This window comes from Taudactylus pleione, unplaced genomic scaffold, assembly GCF_031769625.1.
Source record: "Taudactylus pleione unplaced genomic scaffold, aTauple2 ptg000281l, whole genome shotgun sequence".
NCBI classification, from domain to species: Eukaryota; Metazoa; Chordata; class Amphibia; order Anura; family Myobatrachidae; genus Taudactylus; species Taudactylus pleione.
In genome coordinates this window covers 1564382-1581411 of record NW_028284683.1, presented here as the reverse complement: position 1 = coordinate 1581411, position 17030 = coordinate 1564382, and the positions used below count along the sequence as shown (strand labels likewise).

Sequence of the window (17030 nt, the reverse complement as noted above, 5' to 3'; positions counted from 1 at the left end):
ACTACTGGGGGCACTTGAAGGGGGGGGATTACTACTGGGGGCACTTGAAGGGGGGATTACTACTGGGGGCACTTGAAGGGGGGGGATTACTACTGGGGGCACTTGAAGGGGGGATTACTACTGGGGGCACTTGAAGGAGGGGATTACTACTGGGGGCACAGGAAGGGGGGATTACTACTGGGGGCACTTGAAGGGGGGGATTACTACTGGGGGCACTTGAAGGGGGGGATTACTACTGGGGGCACTTGAAGGACTTGAAGGGGGGATTACTACTGGGGGCACAGGAACGGGGGATTACTACTGGGGGCACTTGAAGGGGGGATTACTACTGGGGGCACTTGAAGGGGGGATTACTACTGGGGGCACATGAAGGGGGGGATTACTACTGGGGGCACAGGAAGGGGGGATTACTACGGGGGCACTTGAAGGGGGGGATTACTACTGGGGGCACAGGAAGGGGGGATTACTACTGGGGCACTTGAAGGGGGATTACTACTGGGGGCACATGAAAGGGGGATTATTACTGGGGGCACATGAAGGGGGGAATACTAATGGGGGCACAGGAAGGGGGATTACTACTGGGGCACTTGAAGGGGGGATTACTACTGGGGGTACTTGAAGGGGGGATTACTATTGGGGGCACTACTACTGGGGGCACTTGAAGGGGGGCTACTACTGGGGGCACTTGAAGGGAGGATTACTACTGGGGGGGACTACTACTGGGGGCACTACATGGGGGGAAAACCTCCACTGGGGGCACAACAATGGGGGGACTACTACAAGGGGGGACTACTAGGGGCACTACAAGAGGGGGGACTACTACTGGGGGCACTGTATAAGCTTACTAATGGGGGCACAAGGGGCACTGCACAGGGGGGACCACTACCGCGGGCACTGCATAGGGGGGGCGCCAAAAAACCTACTCGCTTACCAAAAAATTTGGGCTAGGGCCGGCCCTGCATCTACATCACTAATATCATTACTGCTCTGCTCCCTTGTGTCATACATTAGAGTGTCCTACACCTAATCCTTCCTCCACACATGCTCTATACACTAATGACAGCTACATCACTAATATCATCACTGCTCTGCTCCCTTGTGTCATACATTACTGTGTCATACACCTAATCCTTCCTCCACACATGCTCTATACACTAGTGACAGCTATATCACTAATATCATCACTGCTCTGCTCCCTTGTGTCATACATTAATGTGTCCTACACCTAATCCTTCCTCTACACATGCTCTATACACTAGTGACAGCTGTATCACTAATATCATCACTGCTCTCCTCCCTATTGTCATACATTACTGTGTCATACACCTAATCCTTCCTCCACACATGCTCTATACAATAGTGACAGCTACATCACTAATATCATCACTGCTCTGCTCCCTTGTGTCATACATTACTGTGTCATACACCTAATCCTTCCTCCACACATGCTCTATACACTAGTGACAGCTACATCACTAATATTATCACTGCTCTACTCCCTATTGTCATACATTACTGTGTCATACACCTAATCCTTCCTCTACACATGCTCTATACACTAGTGACAGCTACATCACTAATATTATCACTGCTCTACTCCCTTGTGTCATACATTACTGTGTCCTACACCTAATCCTTCCTCCACACATGCTCTATACACTAGTGACAGCTACATCACTAATATCATCACTGCTCTGCTCCCTTGTGTCATATATTACTGTATCATACACCTAATCCTTCCTCCACACATGCTCTATACACTAGTGACAGCTACATCACTAATATCATCACTGCTCTGCTCCCTTGTGTCATACATTACTGTGTCCTACACCTAATCCTTCCTCCACACATGCTCTATACACTAGTGACAGCTACATCACTAATATCATCTCTGCTCTGCTCCCTTGTGTCATACATTATTGTGTCATACACCTAATCCTTCCTCCACACATGCTCTATACACTAGTGACAGCTACATCACTAATACCATCACTGCTCTGCTCCCTTGTGTCATATATTACTGTCATACACCTAATCCTTCCTCCACACATGCTCTATACACTAGTGACAGCTACATCACTAATACCATCACTACTCTGCTCCCTTGTGTCATATATTACTGTGTCATACACCTAATCCTTCCTCCACACATGCTCTATACACTAGTGACAGCTACATCACTAATATCATCACTGCTCTGCTCCCTATTGTCATACATTACTGTGTCATACACCTAATCCTTCCTCCACACATGCTCTATACACTAGTGACATCTACATCACTAATACCATCACTGCTCTGCTCCCTTGTGTCATACATTACTGTGTCCTACACCTAATCCTTCCTCCACACATGCTCTATAAACTAGTGACAGCTACATCACTAATATCATCACTGCTCTACTCCCTTGTGTCATACATTACTGTGTCATACACCTAATCCTTCCTCCACACATGCTCTATACACTAGTGACAGCTACATCACTAATATCATCACTGCTCTGCTCCCTATTGTCATACATTACTGTGTCATACACCTAATCCTTCCTCTACACATGCTCTATACACTAGTGACAGCTACATCACTAATATTATCACTGCTCTACTCCCTTGTGTCATACATTACTGTGTCCTACACCTAATCCTTCCTCCACACATGCTCTATACACTAGTGACAGCTACATCACTAATATCATCACTGCTCTGCTCCCTATTGTCATACATTACTGTGTCATACACCTAATCCTTCCTCCACACATACTCTATACACTAGTGACATCTACATCACTAATACCATCACTGCTCTGCTCCCTTGTGTCATACATTACTGTGTCCTACACCTAATCCTTCCTCCACACATGCTCTATAAACTAGTGACAGCTACATCACTAATATCATCACTGCTCTGCTCCCTTGTGTCATACATTACTGTGTCATACACCTAATCCTTCCTCCACACATGCTCTATACACTAGTGACAGCTACATCACTAATATCATCACTGCTCTGCTCCCTATTGTCATACATTACTGTGTCCTACACCTAATCCTTCCTCCACACATGCTCTATACACTAGTGACAGCTACATCACTAATATCATCACTGCTCTGCTCCCTTGTGTCATACATTACTGTGTCCTACGCCTAATCCTTCCTCCACACATGCTCTGTACAATAGTGACATCTACATCACTAATATCATCACTGCTCTGCTCCCTTGTGTCATACATTACTGTGTCATACACCTAATCCTTCCTCCACACATGCTCTATACACTAGTGACAGCTACATCACTAATATCATCACTGCTCTGCTCCCTTGTGTCATACATTACTGTCATACACCTAATCCTTCCTCCACACATGCTCTATACACTAGTGACATCTATATCACTAATATCATCACTGCTCTGCTCCCTTGTGTCATACATAACTGTGTCATACACCTAATCCTTCCCCCACACATGCTCTATACACTAGTGACATCTATATCACTAATATCATCACTGCTCTGCTCCCTTGTGTCATACATTACTGTGTCATACACCTAATCCTTCCTCCACACATGCTCTATACACTAGTGACATCTCCATCACTAATATCATCACTGCTCTGCTCCCTTGTGTCATATATTACTGTGTCATACACCTAATCCTTCCTCCACACATGCTCTATACACTAGTGACAGCTACATCACTAATATCATCACTGCTCTGCTCCCTTGTGTCATACATTACTGTGTCATACACCTAATCCTTCCTCCACACATGCTCTATACACTAGTGACATCTCCATCACTAATATCATCACTGCTCTGCTCCCTATTGTCATACATTACTGTGTACTACACCTAATCCTTCCTCCACACATGCTCTATACACTAGTGACATCTACATCACTAATATCATCACTGCTCTGCTCCCTTGTGTCATACATTACTGTCATACACCTAATCCTTCCCCCACACATGCTCTATACACAAGTGACAGCTGTATCACTAATATCATCACTGCTCTGCTCCCTTGTGTCATACATTACTGTGTCCTACACCTAATCCTTCCTCCACACATGCTCTATACAATAGTCACAGCTGTATCACTAATATTATCACTCCTTTGCTCCCTTATGTCATACATTAATGTGTCATACACCTAATCCTTCCTCCACACATGCTCTATACACTAGTGACAGCTATATCACTAATATCATCACTGCTCTGCTCCCTTGTGTCATACATTACTGTCATACACCTAATCCTTCCCCCACACATGCTCTATACACTAGTGACAGCTGTATCACTAATATCATCACTGCTCTGCTCCCTTGTGTCATACATTACTGTGTCCTACACCTAATCCTTCCTCCACACATGCTCTATACAATAGTGACATCTACATCACTAATATCATCACTGCTCTGCTACCTTGTGTCATACATTACTGTGTCCTACACCTAATCCTTCCTCCACACATGCTCTATACACTAGTGACATCTACATCACTAATATCATCACTGCTCTGCTCCCTTGTGTCACACATTACTGTGTCCTACACCTAATCCTTCCTCCACACATGCTCTATACACTAGTGACAGCTACATCACTAATATCATCACTGCTCTGCTCCCTTGTGTCATACATTACTGTGTCCTACACCTAATCCTTCCTCCACACATGCTCTATACACTAGTGACAGCTACATCACTAATATCATCACTGCTCTGCTCCCTTGTGTCATACATTACTGTGTCATACACCTAATCCTTCCTCCACACATGCTCTATACAATAGTGACAGATACATCACTAATATCATCACTGCTCTGCTCCCTTGTGTCATACATTACTGTGTCATACACCTAATCCTTCCTCCACACATGCTCTATACACTAGTGACAGCTACATCACTAATATCATCACTGCTCTGCTCCCTATTGTCATACATTACTGTGTCATACACCTAATCCTTCCTCCACACATGCTCTATACACTAGTGACAGCTACATCACTAATATCATCACTGCTCTGCTCCCTTCTGTCATACATTACTGTGTCCTACACCTAATCCTTCCTCCACACATGCTCTATACACTAGTGACATCTACATCACTAATATCATCACTGCTCTGCTCCCTTGTGTCGTACATTACTGTGTCACACACCTAATCCTTCCTCCACACATGCTCTCTACACTAGTGACAGCTGTATCACTAATATCATCACTGCTCTGCTCCCTTGTGTCATACATTACTGTGTCCTACACCTAATCCTTCCTCCACACATGTTCTATACACTAGTGACATCTACATCACTAATATCATCACTGCTCTGCTCCCTTGTGTCATACATTACTGTGTCCTACACCTAATCCTTCCTCCACACATGCTCTATACACTAGTGACATCTACATCACTAATATCATCACTGCTCTGCTCCCTTGTGTCGTACATTACTGTATCATACACCTAATCCTTCCTCCACACATGCTCTCTACACTAGTGACAGCTGTATCACTAATATCATCACTGCTCTGCTCCCTTGTGTCATACATTACTGTGTCATACACCTAATCCTTCCTCCACACATGCTCTATACACTAGTGACAGCTACATCACTAATGTCATCACTGCTCAGCTCCCTATTGTCATACATTACTGTGTCCTACACCTAATCCTTCCCCCACACATGCTCTATACAATAGTGACAGCTACATCACTAATATCATCACTGCTCTGCTCCCTATTGTCATACATTACTGTGTCATACACCTAATCCTTCCTCTACACATGCTCTATACACTAGTGACACCTAAATCGCTAATATCATCACTGCTCTGCTCCCTTGTGTCATACATTACTGTGTCCTACACCTAATCCTTCCTCCACACATGCTCTATACACTAGTGACAGCTACATCACTAATATCATCACTGCTCTGCTCCCTTGTGTCATACATTACTGTGTCCTACACCTAATCCTTCCTCCACACATGCTCTATACACTAGTGACAGCTACATCACTAATATCATCACTGCTCTGCTCCCTTGTGTCATACATTACTGTGTCCTACACCTAATCCTTCCTCCACACATGCTCTATACACTAGTGACAGCTACATCACTAATATCATCACTGCTCTGCTCCCTTGTGTCATACATTACTGTGTCCTACACCTAATCCTTCCTCCACACATGCTCTATACACTAATGACAGCTACATCACTAATATCATCACTGCTCTGCTCCCTTGTGTCATACATTACTGTGTCCTACACCTAATCCTTCCTCCACACATGCTCTATACACTAGTGACAGCTACATCACTAATATCATCACTGCTCTGCTCCCTTGTGTCATACATTACTGTGTCCTACACCTAATCCTTCCTCCACACATGCTCTATACACTAGTGACAGCTACATCACTAATATCATCACTGCTCTGCTCCCTTGTGTCATACATTACTGTGTCCTACACCTAATCCTTCCTCCACACATGCTCTATACACTAATGACAGCTACATCACTAATATCATCACTGCTCTGCTCCCTTGTGTCATACATTACTGTGTCCTACACCTAATCCTTCCTCCACACATGCTCTATACACTAGTGACATCTACATCACTAATATCATCACTGCTCTGCTCCCTTGTGTCATACATTACTGTGTCCTACACCTAATCCTTCCTCCACACATGCTCTATACACTAGTGACAGCTACATCACTAATATCATCACTGCTCTGCTCCCTTGTGTCGTACATTACTGTATCATACACCTAATCCTTCCTCCACACATGCTCTCTACACTAGTGACAGCTGTATCACTAATATCATCACTGCTCTGCTCCCTTGTGTCATACATTACTGTGTCCTACACCTAATCCTTCCTCCACACATGCTCTATACACTAGTGACATCTACATCACTAATATCATCACTGCTCTGCTCCCTTGTGTCATACATTACTGTGTCCTACACCTAATCCTTCCCCCACACATGCTCTATACAATAGTGACAGCTACATCACTAATATCATCACTGCTCTGCTCCCTATTGTCATACATTACTGTGTCATACACCTAATCCTTCCTCTACACATGCTCTATACACTAGTGACACCTAAATCGCTAATATCATCACTGCTCTGCTCCCTTGTGTCATACATTACTGTGTCCTACACCTAATCCTTCCTCCACACATGCTCTATACACTAGTGACAGCTACATCACTAATATCATCACTGCTCTGCTCCCTTGTGTCATACATTACTGTGTCCTACACCTAATCCTTCCTCCACACATGCTCTATACACTAGTGACAGCTACATCACTAATATCATCACTGCTCTGCTCCCTTGTGTCATACATTACTGTGTCCTACACCTAATCCTTCCTCCACACATGCTCTATACACTAGTGACAGCTACATCACTAATATCATCACTGCTCTGCTCCCTTGTGTCATACATTACTGTGTCCTACACCTAATCCTTCCTCCACACATGCTCTATACACTAATGACAGCTACATCACTAATATCATCACTGCTCTGCTCCCTTGTGTCATACATTACTGTGTCCTACACCTAATCCTTCCTCCACACATGCTCTATACACTAGTGACAGCTACATCACTAATATCATCACTGCTCTGCTCCCTTGTGTCATACATTACTGTGTCCTACACCTAATCCTTCCTCCACACATGCTCTATACACTAGTGACAGCTACATCACTAATATCATCACTGCTCTGCTCCCTTGTGTCATACATTACTGTGTCCTACACCTAATCCTTCCTCCACACATGCTCTATACACTAATGACAGCTACATCACTAATATCATCACTGCTCTGCTCCCTTGTGTCATACATTACTGTGTCCTACACCTAATCCTTCCTCCACACATGCTCTATACACTAGTGACATCTACATCACTAATATCATCACTGCTCTGCTCCCTTGTGTCATACATTACTGTGTCCTACACCTAATCCTTCCCCCACACATGCTCTGTACAATAGTGACAACTGCCTCAAAATCCGTCCAGTGGTTCACGATATTATCCCAAACACACAGACAGACACCTACTAGGGATTTTATTTTATACTATGTAAAGATAGATAATAAATGACAAAAACATCATGATGTTTATTCTAGGTCAGTACCAAATACACATAAAGAGCCTGGTTTAGGATATTGTTTAAATTAAAATTTGGTATGCCTAATCAGTAAGGCTTTGCACTATGTAGAAGTAGAAATAAGTCACTGCATTATAATTACAGTACATTGTTTGCGCTGCTGTTGTTGTTGTTTTATTATTATTATTATTATTATTATTATTATTATTATTATTATTGTTATTTGCTTGTTGTTTCCCCCCATATACAGTACAAGCACAGATGATATATTATATAGTGGCCAGACCTGATCTATGTTCCTTATAATCTAGAAGAGATACTACATATAACTTTGTACCTCCGGATGATAACTTCATCTCCCTCTGTGGGCAGCACCTTCAAAGTTCTTTATTTGGAAGCTTTGTGCCCATTTGAGTTTCCCTGACTCAGTAATATAACGGACCCCAAAAGAAACGTGGCATGTAGGCAGCACATGCCAACACAATAGCTCATCCTGTACAACCGATGCCAAGGGCAGAGAGGCTTGGGAACATTGCAGCCCTGGATACTGTAACAAAGTTACTGGCAAAAGTCTAAAGTTATTAATGCACAAATGTTATTAGCTGAAGGGTTACTAGTAAATGTAATGAACAAGTAGGTTCATCTTACAAACAGCAAAACCCATTTTACCAATGTGAGTAACATCTGTATTACCTTTTTATCTGGCTATTTTAATACAATTAATAATCTATCCTGCTTACTCCCATCAGGCAAAAAATGATTGTGGCTCTACTGCTCTTCCATGAAATCTTGGTGACTTTAGCAGTAAAAACCTCTTGTGTTATTAGACATTATGGATCTCCTCCGCACAATATTAAAGATGGCGACCTGATTCTAGGGGGAGTGATGCAGTTATTCTACATTATGCCCCTCATTCCTCCTGGGAATAATCAACAACCAATCACGAAAATGTGCTCCACGTAAGCCTTTGCTAATTTGTTTTACCACTCTATGGGGTTGAATCAGTTGGGTGCAAGACGGCTCACCCTGTGAGTAATGGCGGACAGGGCCGTATTAAGGTCTGTGGGGGCCCCTGGGCAACAAACATGTGGGGGCCCGTATTAAATGTGTCGAACTGGAGGTATGCGCAATAGGGACCCCAGTAGTGTCAGTGCCCACAGTGGTAGTGCCCCATATGCAGAGCCCACAGTAGTAGTGCCCTATTTCCAGTGCCCCCTATGCAATACTCCCATTAGTAGTGCCCCCAGTTTCCATGCCCCCAGTAGTCATGCCCCCTGTAGTTATGCCCCCGTAGTAATGCCCCCAGTAGTAGTGTCCCCAATAGTAATGCCACTTATATAAATACCCCCAGTAGTAATACCCCTGTAGTTGTGCACGCAATAGTAATGCCCTCCAATAGTCATGCCCCTGTGTGTGCCCAATAGTAATGCCCTAGTAGTAATGGCCCCTGTATAAATGCCCTCAGTAGTAATACCACTGTAGTTGTGCCCCCAGTAGTCATGCCCCCTGTAGTAGTGGCTCCAGTAGTAATGTCCCCTGTAGTAGTACCCTTTGTATAAATGCCCCCAGTAGTAATTCCCTTGTATTATTTCCCTTAATAGTAATGCTCCCTCTGTAGTAGTGCCCCAGTAGTAAAGCCCCGCCTTCAAGTAGTAGAGCCCCCAAGAGTAGAGCCCCCAATAGTAATGCCCCCAAAAGTGGTGCCCCCGAGTAATGCCACCTGAGTAATGCCCCTAGTAGTAATGTCCCCAGTAGTAATGCCCCCAGAGTAATGCCCCCTGTAGTAATGCCCCCCTGAGTAATGCCCCAGTAGAAAAGCCGCTTGCACTAAAATGAAAAAATAGCTATTACTTACCTTAAGCCCTGCACCCGCGTCCGCTGCCGTCCTGTCCGCTCTGCTGCTCCTCTTCACCATGGGAGAGACGTCATGACCGGTAGCCAGAGCTCACGAATGAGCTCCAGTCTCTAGCTCCAGCTGCTACTGCAGGGAGGGAGCCAGGCAACCGCTGGTTACAATCTCAGTGGGTGCCTGGCAAATGGAGCCTCACTGCGGCGCCGGGGTTAGGTTGGCCGGAGGAGGCGGAACTGGTTCCGTCTCCTCTGGTTCACTTTAACCCCGATGGGTGTGGGGGCCCTTCAGGTGTGGTGGCCCAGGGACGACCACTCCTGTCACCCCCCCTGTAACCCCCCCTTTAATCCGGCCCTGACGGCGGCTATATCCACACTAATAGTAGCTCTGAACATGCAGATATTTGTTCACAGTCCCATAGGGCTGCGTGGGTGAGATGAGGGTGAGTAGGAGTGCTGTTCCTGGTGTATCCATGCTGATGCGCTTAATTAAATTGACCCCTTTACTGTATATCATTAGAGGGAAGCAGTTGCAATGTTCTGTATACAAAGTCAACTGGATTCAATCAACTACCAACCACAAATGAGTAGGAGACCAGAAACACTATGAAAGATAATCTGGGGATTTACAACCCCTCAGGCTTAGGGCAGGCCTTCAGTTACTTAACTTTGATTGGCTGATGTTTTTTTAAACATTCTTAGATATCTCTGGCTGTTACATTCCTGCTGTTAGTAGGGAGATGCTAAAAGGCTGGGGGATGCAATCGGGAAGCTGGCTGACATTATACAGACAGCCGGCTTCCCGACTGTCATATCCCGGCGAGGGTGAAATGCCCGGAATCTAGATGTAGACACCGCTCATTTCACCGACGCCGGGAGACCGATCGAAGGGATGCCGGTCGCTGCGAGCAGACAGCCGTTGGGGGGGGGTTAGGTTTAGGTCTCCTGGGGTGGACTTAGGGTTAGGCACCCCCCCAGGAGGTTAGGGTTGGGCTAGGGGGAGGGAGGGTTAGGGTTAGGCACCCCCAGGGGGAGGTTAGTGTTAGGCACCCCCCCGGGGGAATTAGGTTCAGGCAGCGGGGAAGGGGGGGTTAGGGTTAGGCACTTAGAGGGGGGACTAGGGTTAGGCACTTGGGGGGGTTAGGCACCCCTAAGGGAGGGTTAGGGGTAGGGGTAGGTTAGGTTAGTTAATACTTACCTAGGGATGCAGCCGGCAGTATTTAATACTGATTCCCAGGCTGGAGCTGAGGAAACCAGTACAATGGGCTCTCCTGAGTCAGTCAGTCCCAGGCATCCCGCTACAGAGCAGAAAGGTTCTCTGTAAGTTACCTTATCTCCGTATACCAGGTGCCTGTCCTTACTACACCTGACTTATGAAGCTCCGACCAATCAGATTGTTCAGTGTAATGTGGTTACTAAGTGGTCTATTCATCATCACTTAATTTAAATGTTTTTACCTACTTTTGTATAAATTAAGTGTCAGACCCATTCATCATTCATGTAAGGCATGTGCCTCGACAGTTTCCACAATCCCCACATTTTAGTATGGGGATGTAGAAATGATGAAAGTCATCAAGTTCCAAAAATGCTTTTTCTTTTTTTGGTACTTGAATGAAAAACTGTACGCCACCCTGAGATGGCGTACAGCCCCCGATAATCTTCACAGGCTGCTGTTTACACTGTGGCCACACTGCAGAAGACAATCAGAAGGATACAGGTGAGAGGGCATGGGAGGGCGTGGATGTGGCAGCGGGGAGGGGGATGGGGTGGTGGGAGGGAGCGGACACCACTAGTGGGAAAGCATGCAGTGCACTGGAGATAGCAGCAGGGGGAGTAAAGAGGATGGGGGACAGAATGGACACTACACCAGGGAAGAATGCATGGGGGGAGACAGAGTGGACCCTGGGGAAAGGATGGGGGGTTACACACAGCAGGGGGGTCGCAGGGGGGGCATCTGCAGTTGGGAAATCCACAGGAACACTGTAGGTGTAGGGGAAAAAGTATCACTTTTGTGAAAAGCTGACTCTGCAAAAAGAGCAGCTTTTCGGAAGTGATATTTTTGTTAGTAAGGCATGATGAATGAGGTATGATGAATGCCTCCAAAACATTTTTAAACTCGCAGCGAGTTTAAAAAATAATTATCACAAGTGATAATTATGTAATGATGAATAGACCCCTAAAGGAGAAAGAAAGTAGAACATTTATTACAATAGGATAAGGTAAATAGAAATCTGACAGTGGGATGGCAATTATTATTATTATTATTATTATTATTATTGTTATTGTTCAGATTATTATTATTATTACTATTATTATTATTTTTGTTGTTATTATTATTATTATTATTGAAATTATTATTATTATTATTATTGTTGTTATTATTATTATTGTTATTATTATTTTTATTGTTATTATTGTTGAAATTATTATTATTATTATTGTTATTATTATTTTTATTGTTATTATTGTTGAAATTATTATTATTATTATTATTATTATTATTGTCATTGTTATTGTTGTTATTATTGTTGAAATTATTATTATTATTATTATTATTATTATTATTATTATTATTATTATTATTATTATTATTATGGTCTATGTATATGGTGCCACAAGGGGTCTGCAGTGCAGTGCAATAAAAATAAGAAAAAATGTGCAAAAGACTTACAATACAGAACATGCTGCACATACAGTCATAATACCAAGAGAAGCAGCGCTGTCTGGACCCAAAGGGTTGGTACCATTGTTGGCAGTGTGGAGCAAATGATGGTATAAGTGAGGGAGGAGAAAGCACATGACACTGCTCATAAGAGCTTACACTCTATAGGGGAGGTGCAGATAGACATGGGTGACACAGAGGGGAGAGACAGTGAGTGAGGAGCATAGAGAGGTGGGTTAGGATGAGAGCTTACACTCTATGGGGGGGGCAGACAGACAGGGGTGACACAGAGGGGAGAGACAGTGAGTAAGGAGCATAGAGAGGGGGTTAGGATGAGAGCTTACACTCTATAGGGGAGGTGCAGACAAACAGGGGTGACACAGAGGGGAGAGACAGTGAGTAAGGAGCATAGAGAGGGGGTTAGGATGAGAGCTTACACTCTATAGGGGAGAGGCAGACAGACAGGGGTGACACAGAGGGGAGAGACAGTGAGTAAGGAGCATAGAGAGGGGGTTAGGATGAGAGCTTACACTCTATAGGGGAGAGGCAGACAGACAGGGGTGACACAGAGGGGAGAGACAGTGAGTAAGGAGCATAGAGAGGGGGTTAGGATGAGAGCTTACACTCTATAGGGGAGGTGCAGACAAACAGGGGTGACACAGAGGGGAGAGATAGTGAGTGAGGAGCATAGAGCGGTGAGTTAAGATAAGACCTAAAGGCTTTCATAAAGAAATGAAGGGTAAAGTTTTGGAGGTTGGAGTGGGAGGAGATAATTAGTTGGGAGAAGAGGTCAGTCATTGGCTGAGCAAAGTGGTCGGGCGGGAGTGTGGTGGGAGCTGAGGTCGGAGGTGTATGTCTGACAATAGGGATCTATCAGTGCAATGTATGACTGGCAATAGGGACCTATCAGTGCAATATATGACTGCCAATAGGGATCTATCAGTGCAATGTATTATTGGCAATAGGGATCTATCAGTGCTATATATGACTGGCCATAGGGATCTATCAGTGGGATGTATGGCTGGTACTGGTGGTGGGAGTGGGAATAACATCTGCAAACATTAATTAAAGGCTAAATCTTCATAATCAATTTATTTTGTATTCATTATTCAATATAGATAGGGATATCATATACATCACACAATCCTTGTGTAGTGGAGACTCCTAGAAATAACCTGCACTTTGTTTCATCTCCATCCATCAAGTTAAGGCTGAGCAATAACAAAAACAACATTTATTAACAGGCCCCTATGCAAAGCAATGGGACTATAACACCTGATATAATAAACATGATGGCAGAAGCTATAACATTGGGGGCAAAGCTGGTTTATTTATAACGTCTTCAATAACATGCCTATAGGGTACAACCTAACATTGTCCACATCGTCTACATAATAACATTATATCTCTTTGACAGGCCATCTCCTCGTTTCCTGCGTCATTTTCTGGCATTTGAATTCGCTGTTAATGAGATTAATAAGAACAGGGATATTTTACCCAATGTGACTCTTGGTTATGACATCTTTGACTCTTGTTTCTGTGAGGCTACAGCAGTAGAGGGGATTCTGAGGATCTTATCAGGCGGAGAGCTGTATCCTAACTATGACTGTCATCAATATGGTAAAGTGGTGGCTTTCGTTGGTCATCTACTCTCTTCCTCATCACAAGCCATTGCAAGCCTGCTTAGAGTTTATGGGTACCCCCAGGTAAGTGCAACAAGCAACATATTCAGTTGATCAACCCCTTACTGACAGTATGGTCTTGGTCTTCATTTTTTATGTGGTTTCAACCAGGTTGGTTTTACCATCAAGCAGACGCGTCAGAAGCACATTGATGCCTTCATCTTGCTTGCTATTACATTCCCTCCCCCACAGTCCATGGGTGCCAGGTTGGGTCCTAGGGCTGGTAGCCTCTAAGATAGGAAGCAGAAGCAGGGTGAGGTCAGGAGAGAATGTGAAACTAGTCCCAACCCGATTCAACAATAGGCAAGTTCTGCCATATTTATTGAAGGCAGCGGTGCCTGTTTGGCCGAGCCGCCTGCTGCAGCCGGGCACAATGGATGAAACAGCGCTGTTGGCATATTAAACATGGCGCTGGCTGCAAACTAGTCACAGCTCATGGAACAGCAGCCAATCAGGAGCGCCTGCTTCACGGTTGAGCTAGTGGTAGTGTATATATAGATCCCCTTCAGTGGAGTGCCAGTGCACCATACAGGTACATATATTACCCTGCCTCCTGTGCACCCCCCTGTACAGCCAGCCTGCCTTGTAGCCCCAAATAAGGTCCAGCCTTTCCTGCCCTGTGCCACCAAAACCCTGTGCCTCCCCAGGTCCAGCATTCCCTGCCTTGTGTTCTCTCAGGTTCAGCTTTTCCTACCCTGTACCCCCCAAGCCCTGTGCCTCCACAGGTCCAGCCTTCCCTGCTCCCAGCCTGTCCTCCACCATGTCTATCCATCCCTATACTGTGCCCTTATAGGTCCAACCCTCCCTGTACTGCAGTATACTTATCTAGCCCTACCTTCCCTGTGGCCCCCATTAAGCTCCAGCCTTCCTAGCCATGTGCCTGCACCAACCCTCCCTGACCTGTGACCCCCCATTAAGGCCAAGCCTTCCTTTCACTGTGCCACTCCCACCATGTCTAACCATCTCTGTGCTACCAATAGGTCCAGTCCTCCCTATCCTGCACCGTCCCTAAGGGTGCATACACACCAGGACGATATCGGCACGATTAAGGTAATTGGAACAATGAATCGTGTAAATCACATAGTGTGTACACACAATTGCGCGCTCCCGCTGGTCGTATGCGACGTCTTATGATTGTCTGTGCTGCACAGACAATCATAAGACAACGCATACGATAAGGTGCCAATCGCACAGTGTGTACGGACAACCGGACGATCAGACGATTTGTTGTCCAATTAATGCAATCTTGACATCTTCATATAGCCACTCCCATTTCCTCCCACAATTCTCTGCCTCCCCAGCATGGTGTCCGCTCCCTGGAGGCCTGAAGATGCGATTTCTGTATTGTGCAGCCGCTGCAGCTCATACAACTGGTATGTGTGTGTGTGTGTGTGATTGATGCATGTATGTGTGTGCCTGCGTGGGACTGTATGTATGTATGTATGTGTGTGTCTGCATGAGTGTGTGTGAGGGATACATTACATGCGTGTGTGTGTGTGTGTGTGATTGATGCATGTATGTGTGTGCCTGCGTGGGACTGTATGTATGTATGTATGTGTGTGTCTGCATGAGTGTGTGTGAGTGATACATTACATGCGTGTGTGTGTGTGTGATTGATGCATGTATGTGTGTGCCTGCGTGGGACTGTATGTATGTATGTATGTGTATGTGTATGATTGATGCATGTATGTGTGTGCCTGCGTGGGACTGTATGTATGTATGTATGTGTGTGTGTATGATTGATGCATGTATGTGTGTGCCTGCGTGGGACTGTATGTATGTATGTGTGTGTGTCTGCATGAGTGTGTGTGAGTCATACATTACATGCATGTCTGTGTGAGTGATACATTACATGCATGCATGTCTGTGTGTGTGTGTATGTGTGTGTGTGTGTGTGTGTGTGTGTGTGTGTGTGTGTGTGTGTGTGTGTGTGTGTGTGTGTGTGTGTGTGTGTGTGTGTGTGTGTGTGTGTGTGTGTGTGTGTGTGTGTGATGCATGTATGTGTGTGCCTGCATGGGACTGTATGTATGTATGTGTCCGCATGAGTGTGTGTGAGTGATACATTACATGTGTGTGTGTGTGTGTGTGTGTGTGTGTATGTGTGTGTGTATGTGTGTGTGTGTGTGTGTGTATGTATGTGTGTGTGTGTGTATGTATGTGTGTGTGTCTGCATGAGTGTGTGTGAGTGATACATTACATGCGTGTGTGTGTGTGTGTGTGTGTGATTGATGCATGTATGTGTGTGCCTGCGTGGGACTGTATGTATGTATGTGTGTGTCGTTTGAAATTTTTTTTTTTACCCCTTATTTCAAGGTCCAAATGCCTTTGGAGAAAGATGCTGATTTTGCCAAAGAATTTATTCAAGGGTATCATGACAATGAATGCCTTTGGAAAATAAGGTCCAAACTGTAATAAAGAGAAGCGAGCCAGTGCTATTCAGAGATTGCTAGCCATTTCCAAGCCGTACCATAGTGAAGCAGATCCCAAATGGGTAAAACAGAAAATTCTAAATTTTAAAACCGTTTTCTTAAAAGAACACAAAAAAAGTTTAATATCAAAAAGATCTGGGGCTGGTACTGATGACATCTATATACCTACATTATGGTATGAAATTTACCCTGGATCAAGGGGAACAAAGAACATCGCTCAACTCAATTGACCTGATAGAAAGGGACGAGGAAGAGGATTTGGAAAATAGCGGCA

General features: G+C 44.7%; 1 protein-coding gene across 1 annotated transcript in view; it reads left to right on the top strand.

Moving 5' to 3' along the window:
• Positions 1-17030, top strand: part of LOC148512592 (vomeronasal type-2 receptor 26-like) — a 61528-nt gene that overhangs the window by 11574 nt on the left and 32924 nt on the right. The window contains exon 3 of the mRNA XM_088482051.1: positions 14063-14351. Coding sequence (XP_088338177.1) covers positions 14063-14351 — 289 coding nt within the window. The remainder of the gene's footprint in view (positions 1-14062; positions 14352-17030) is intronic.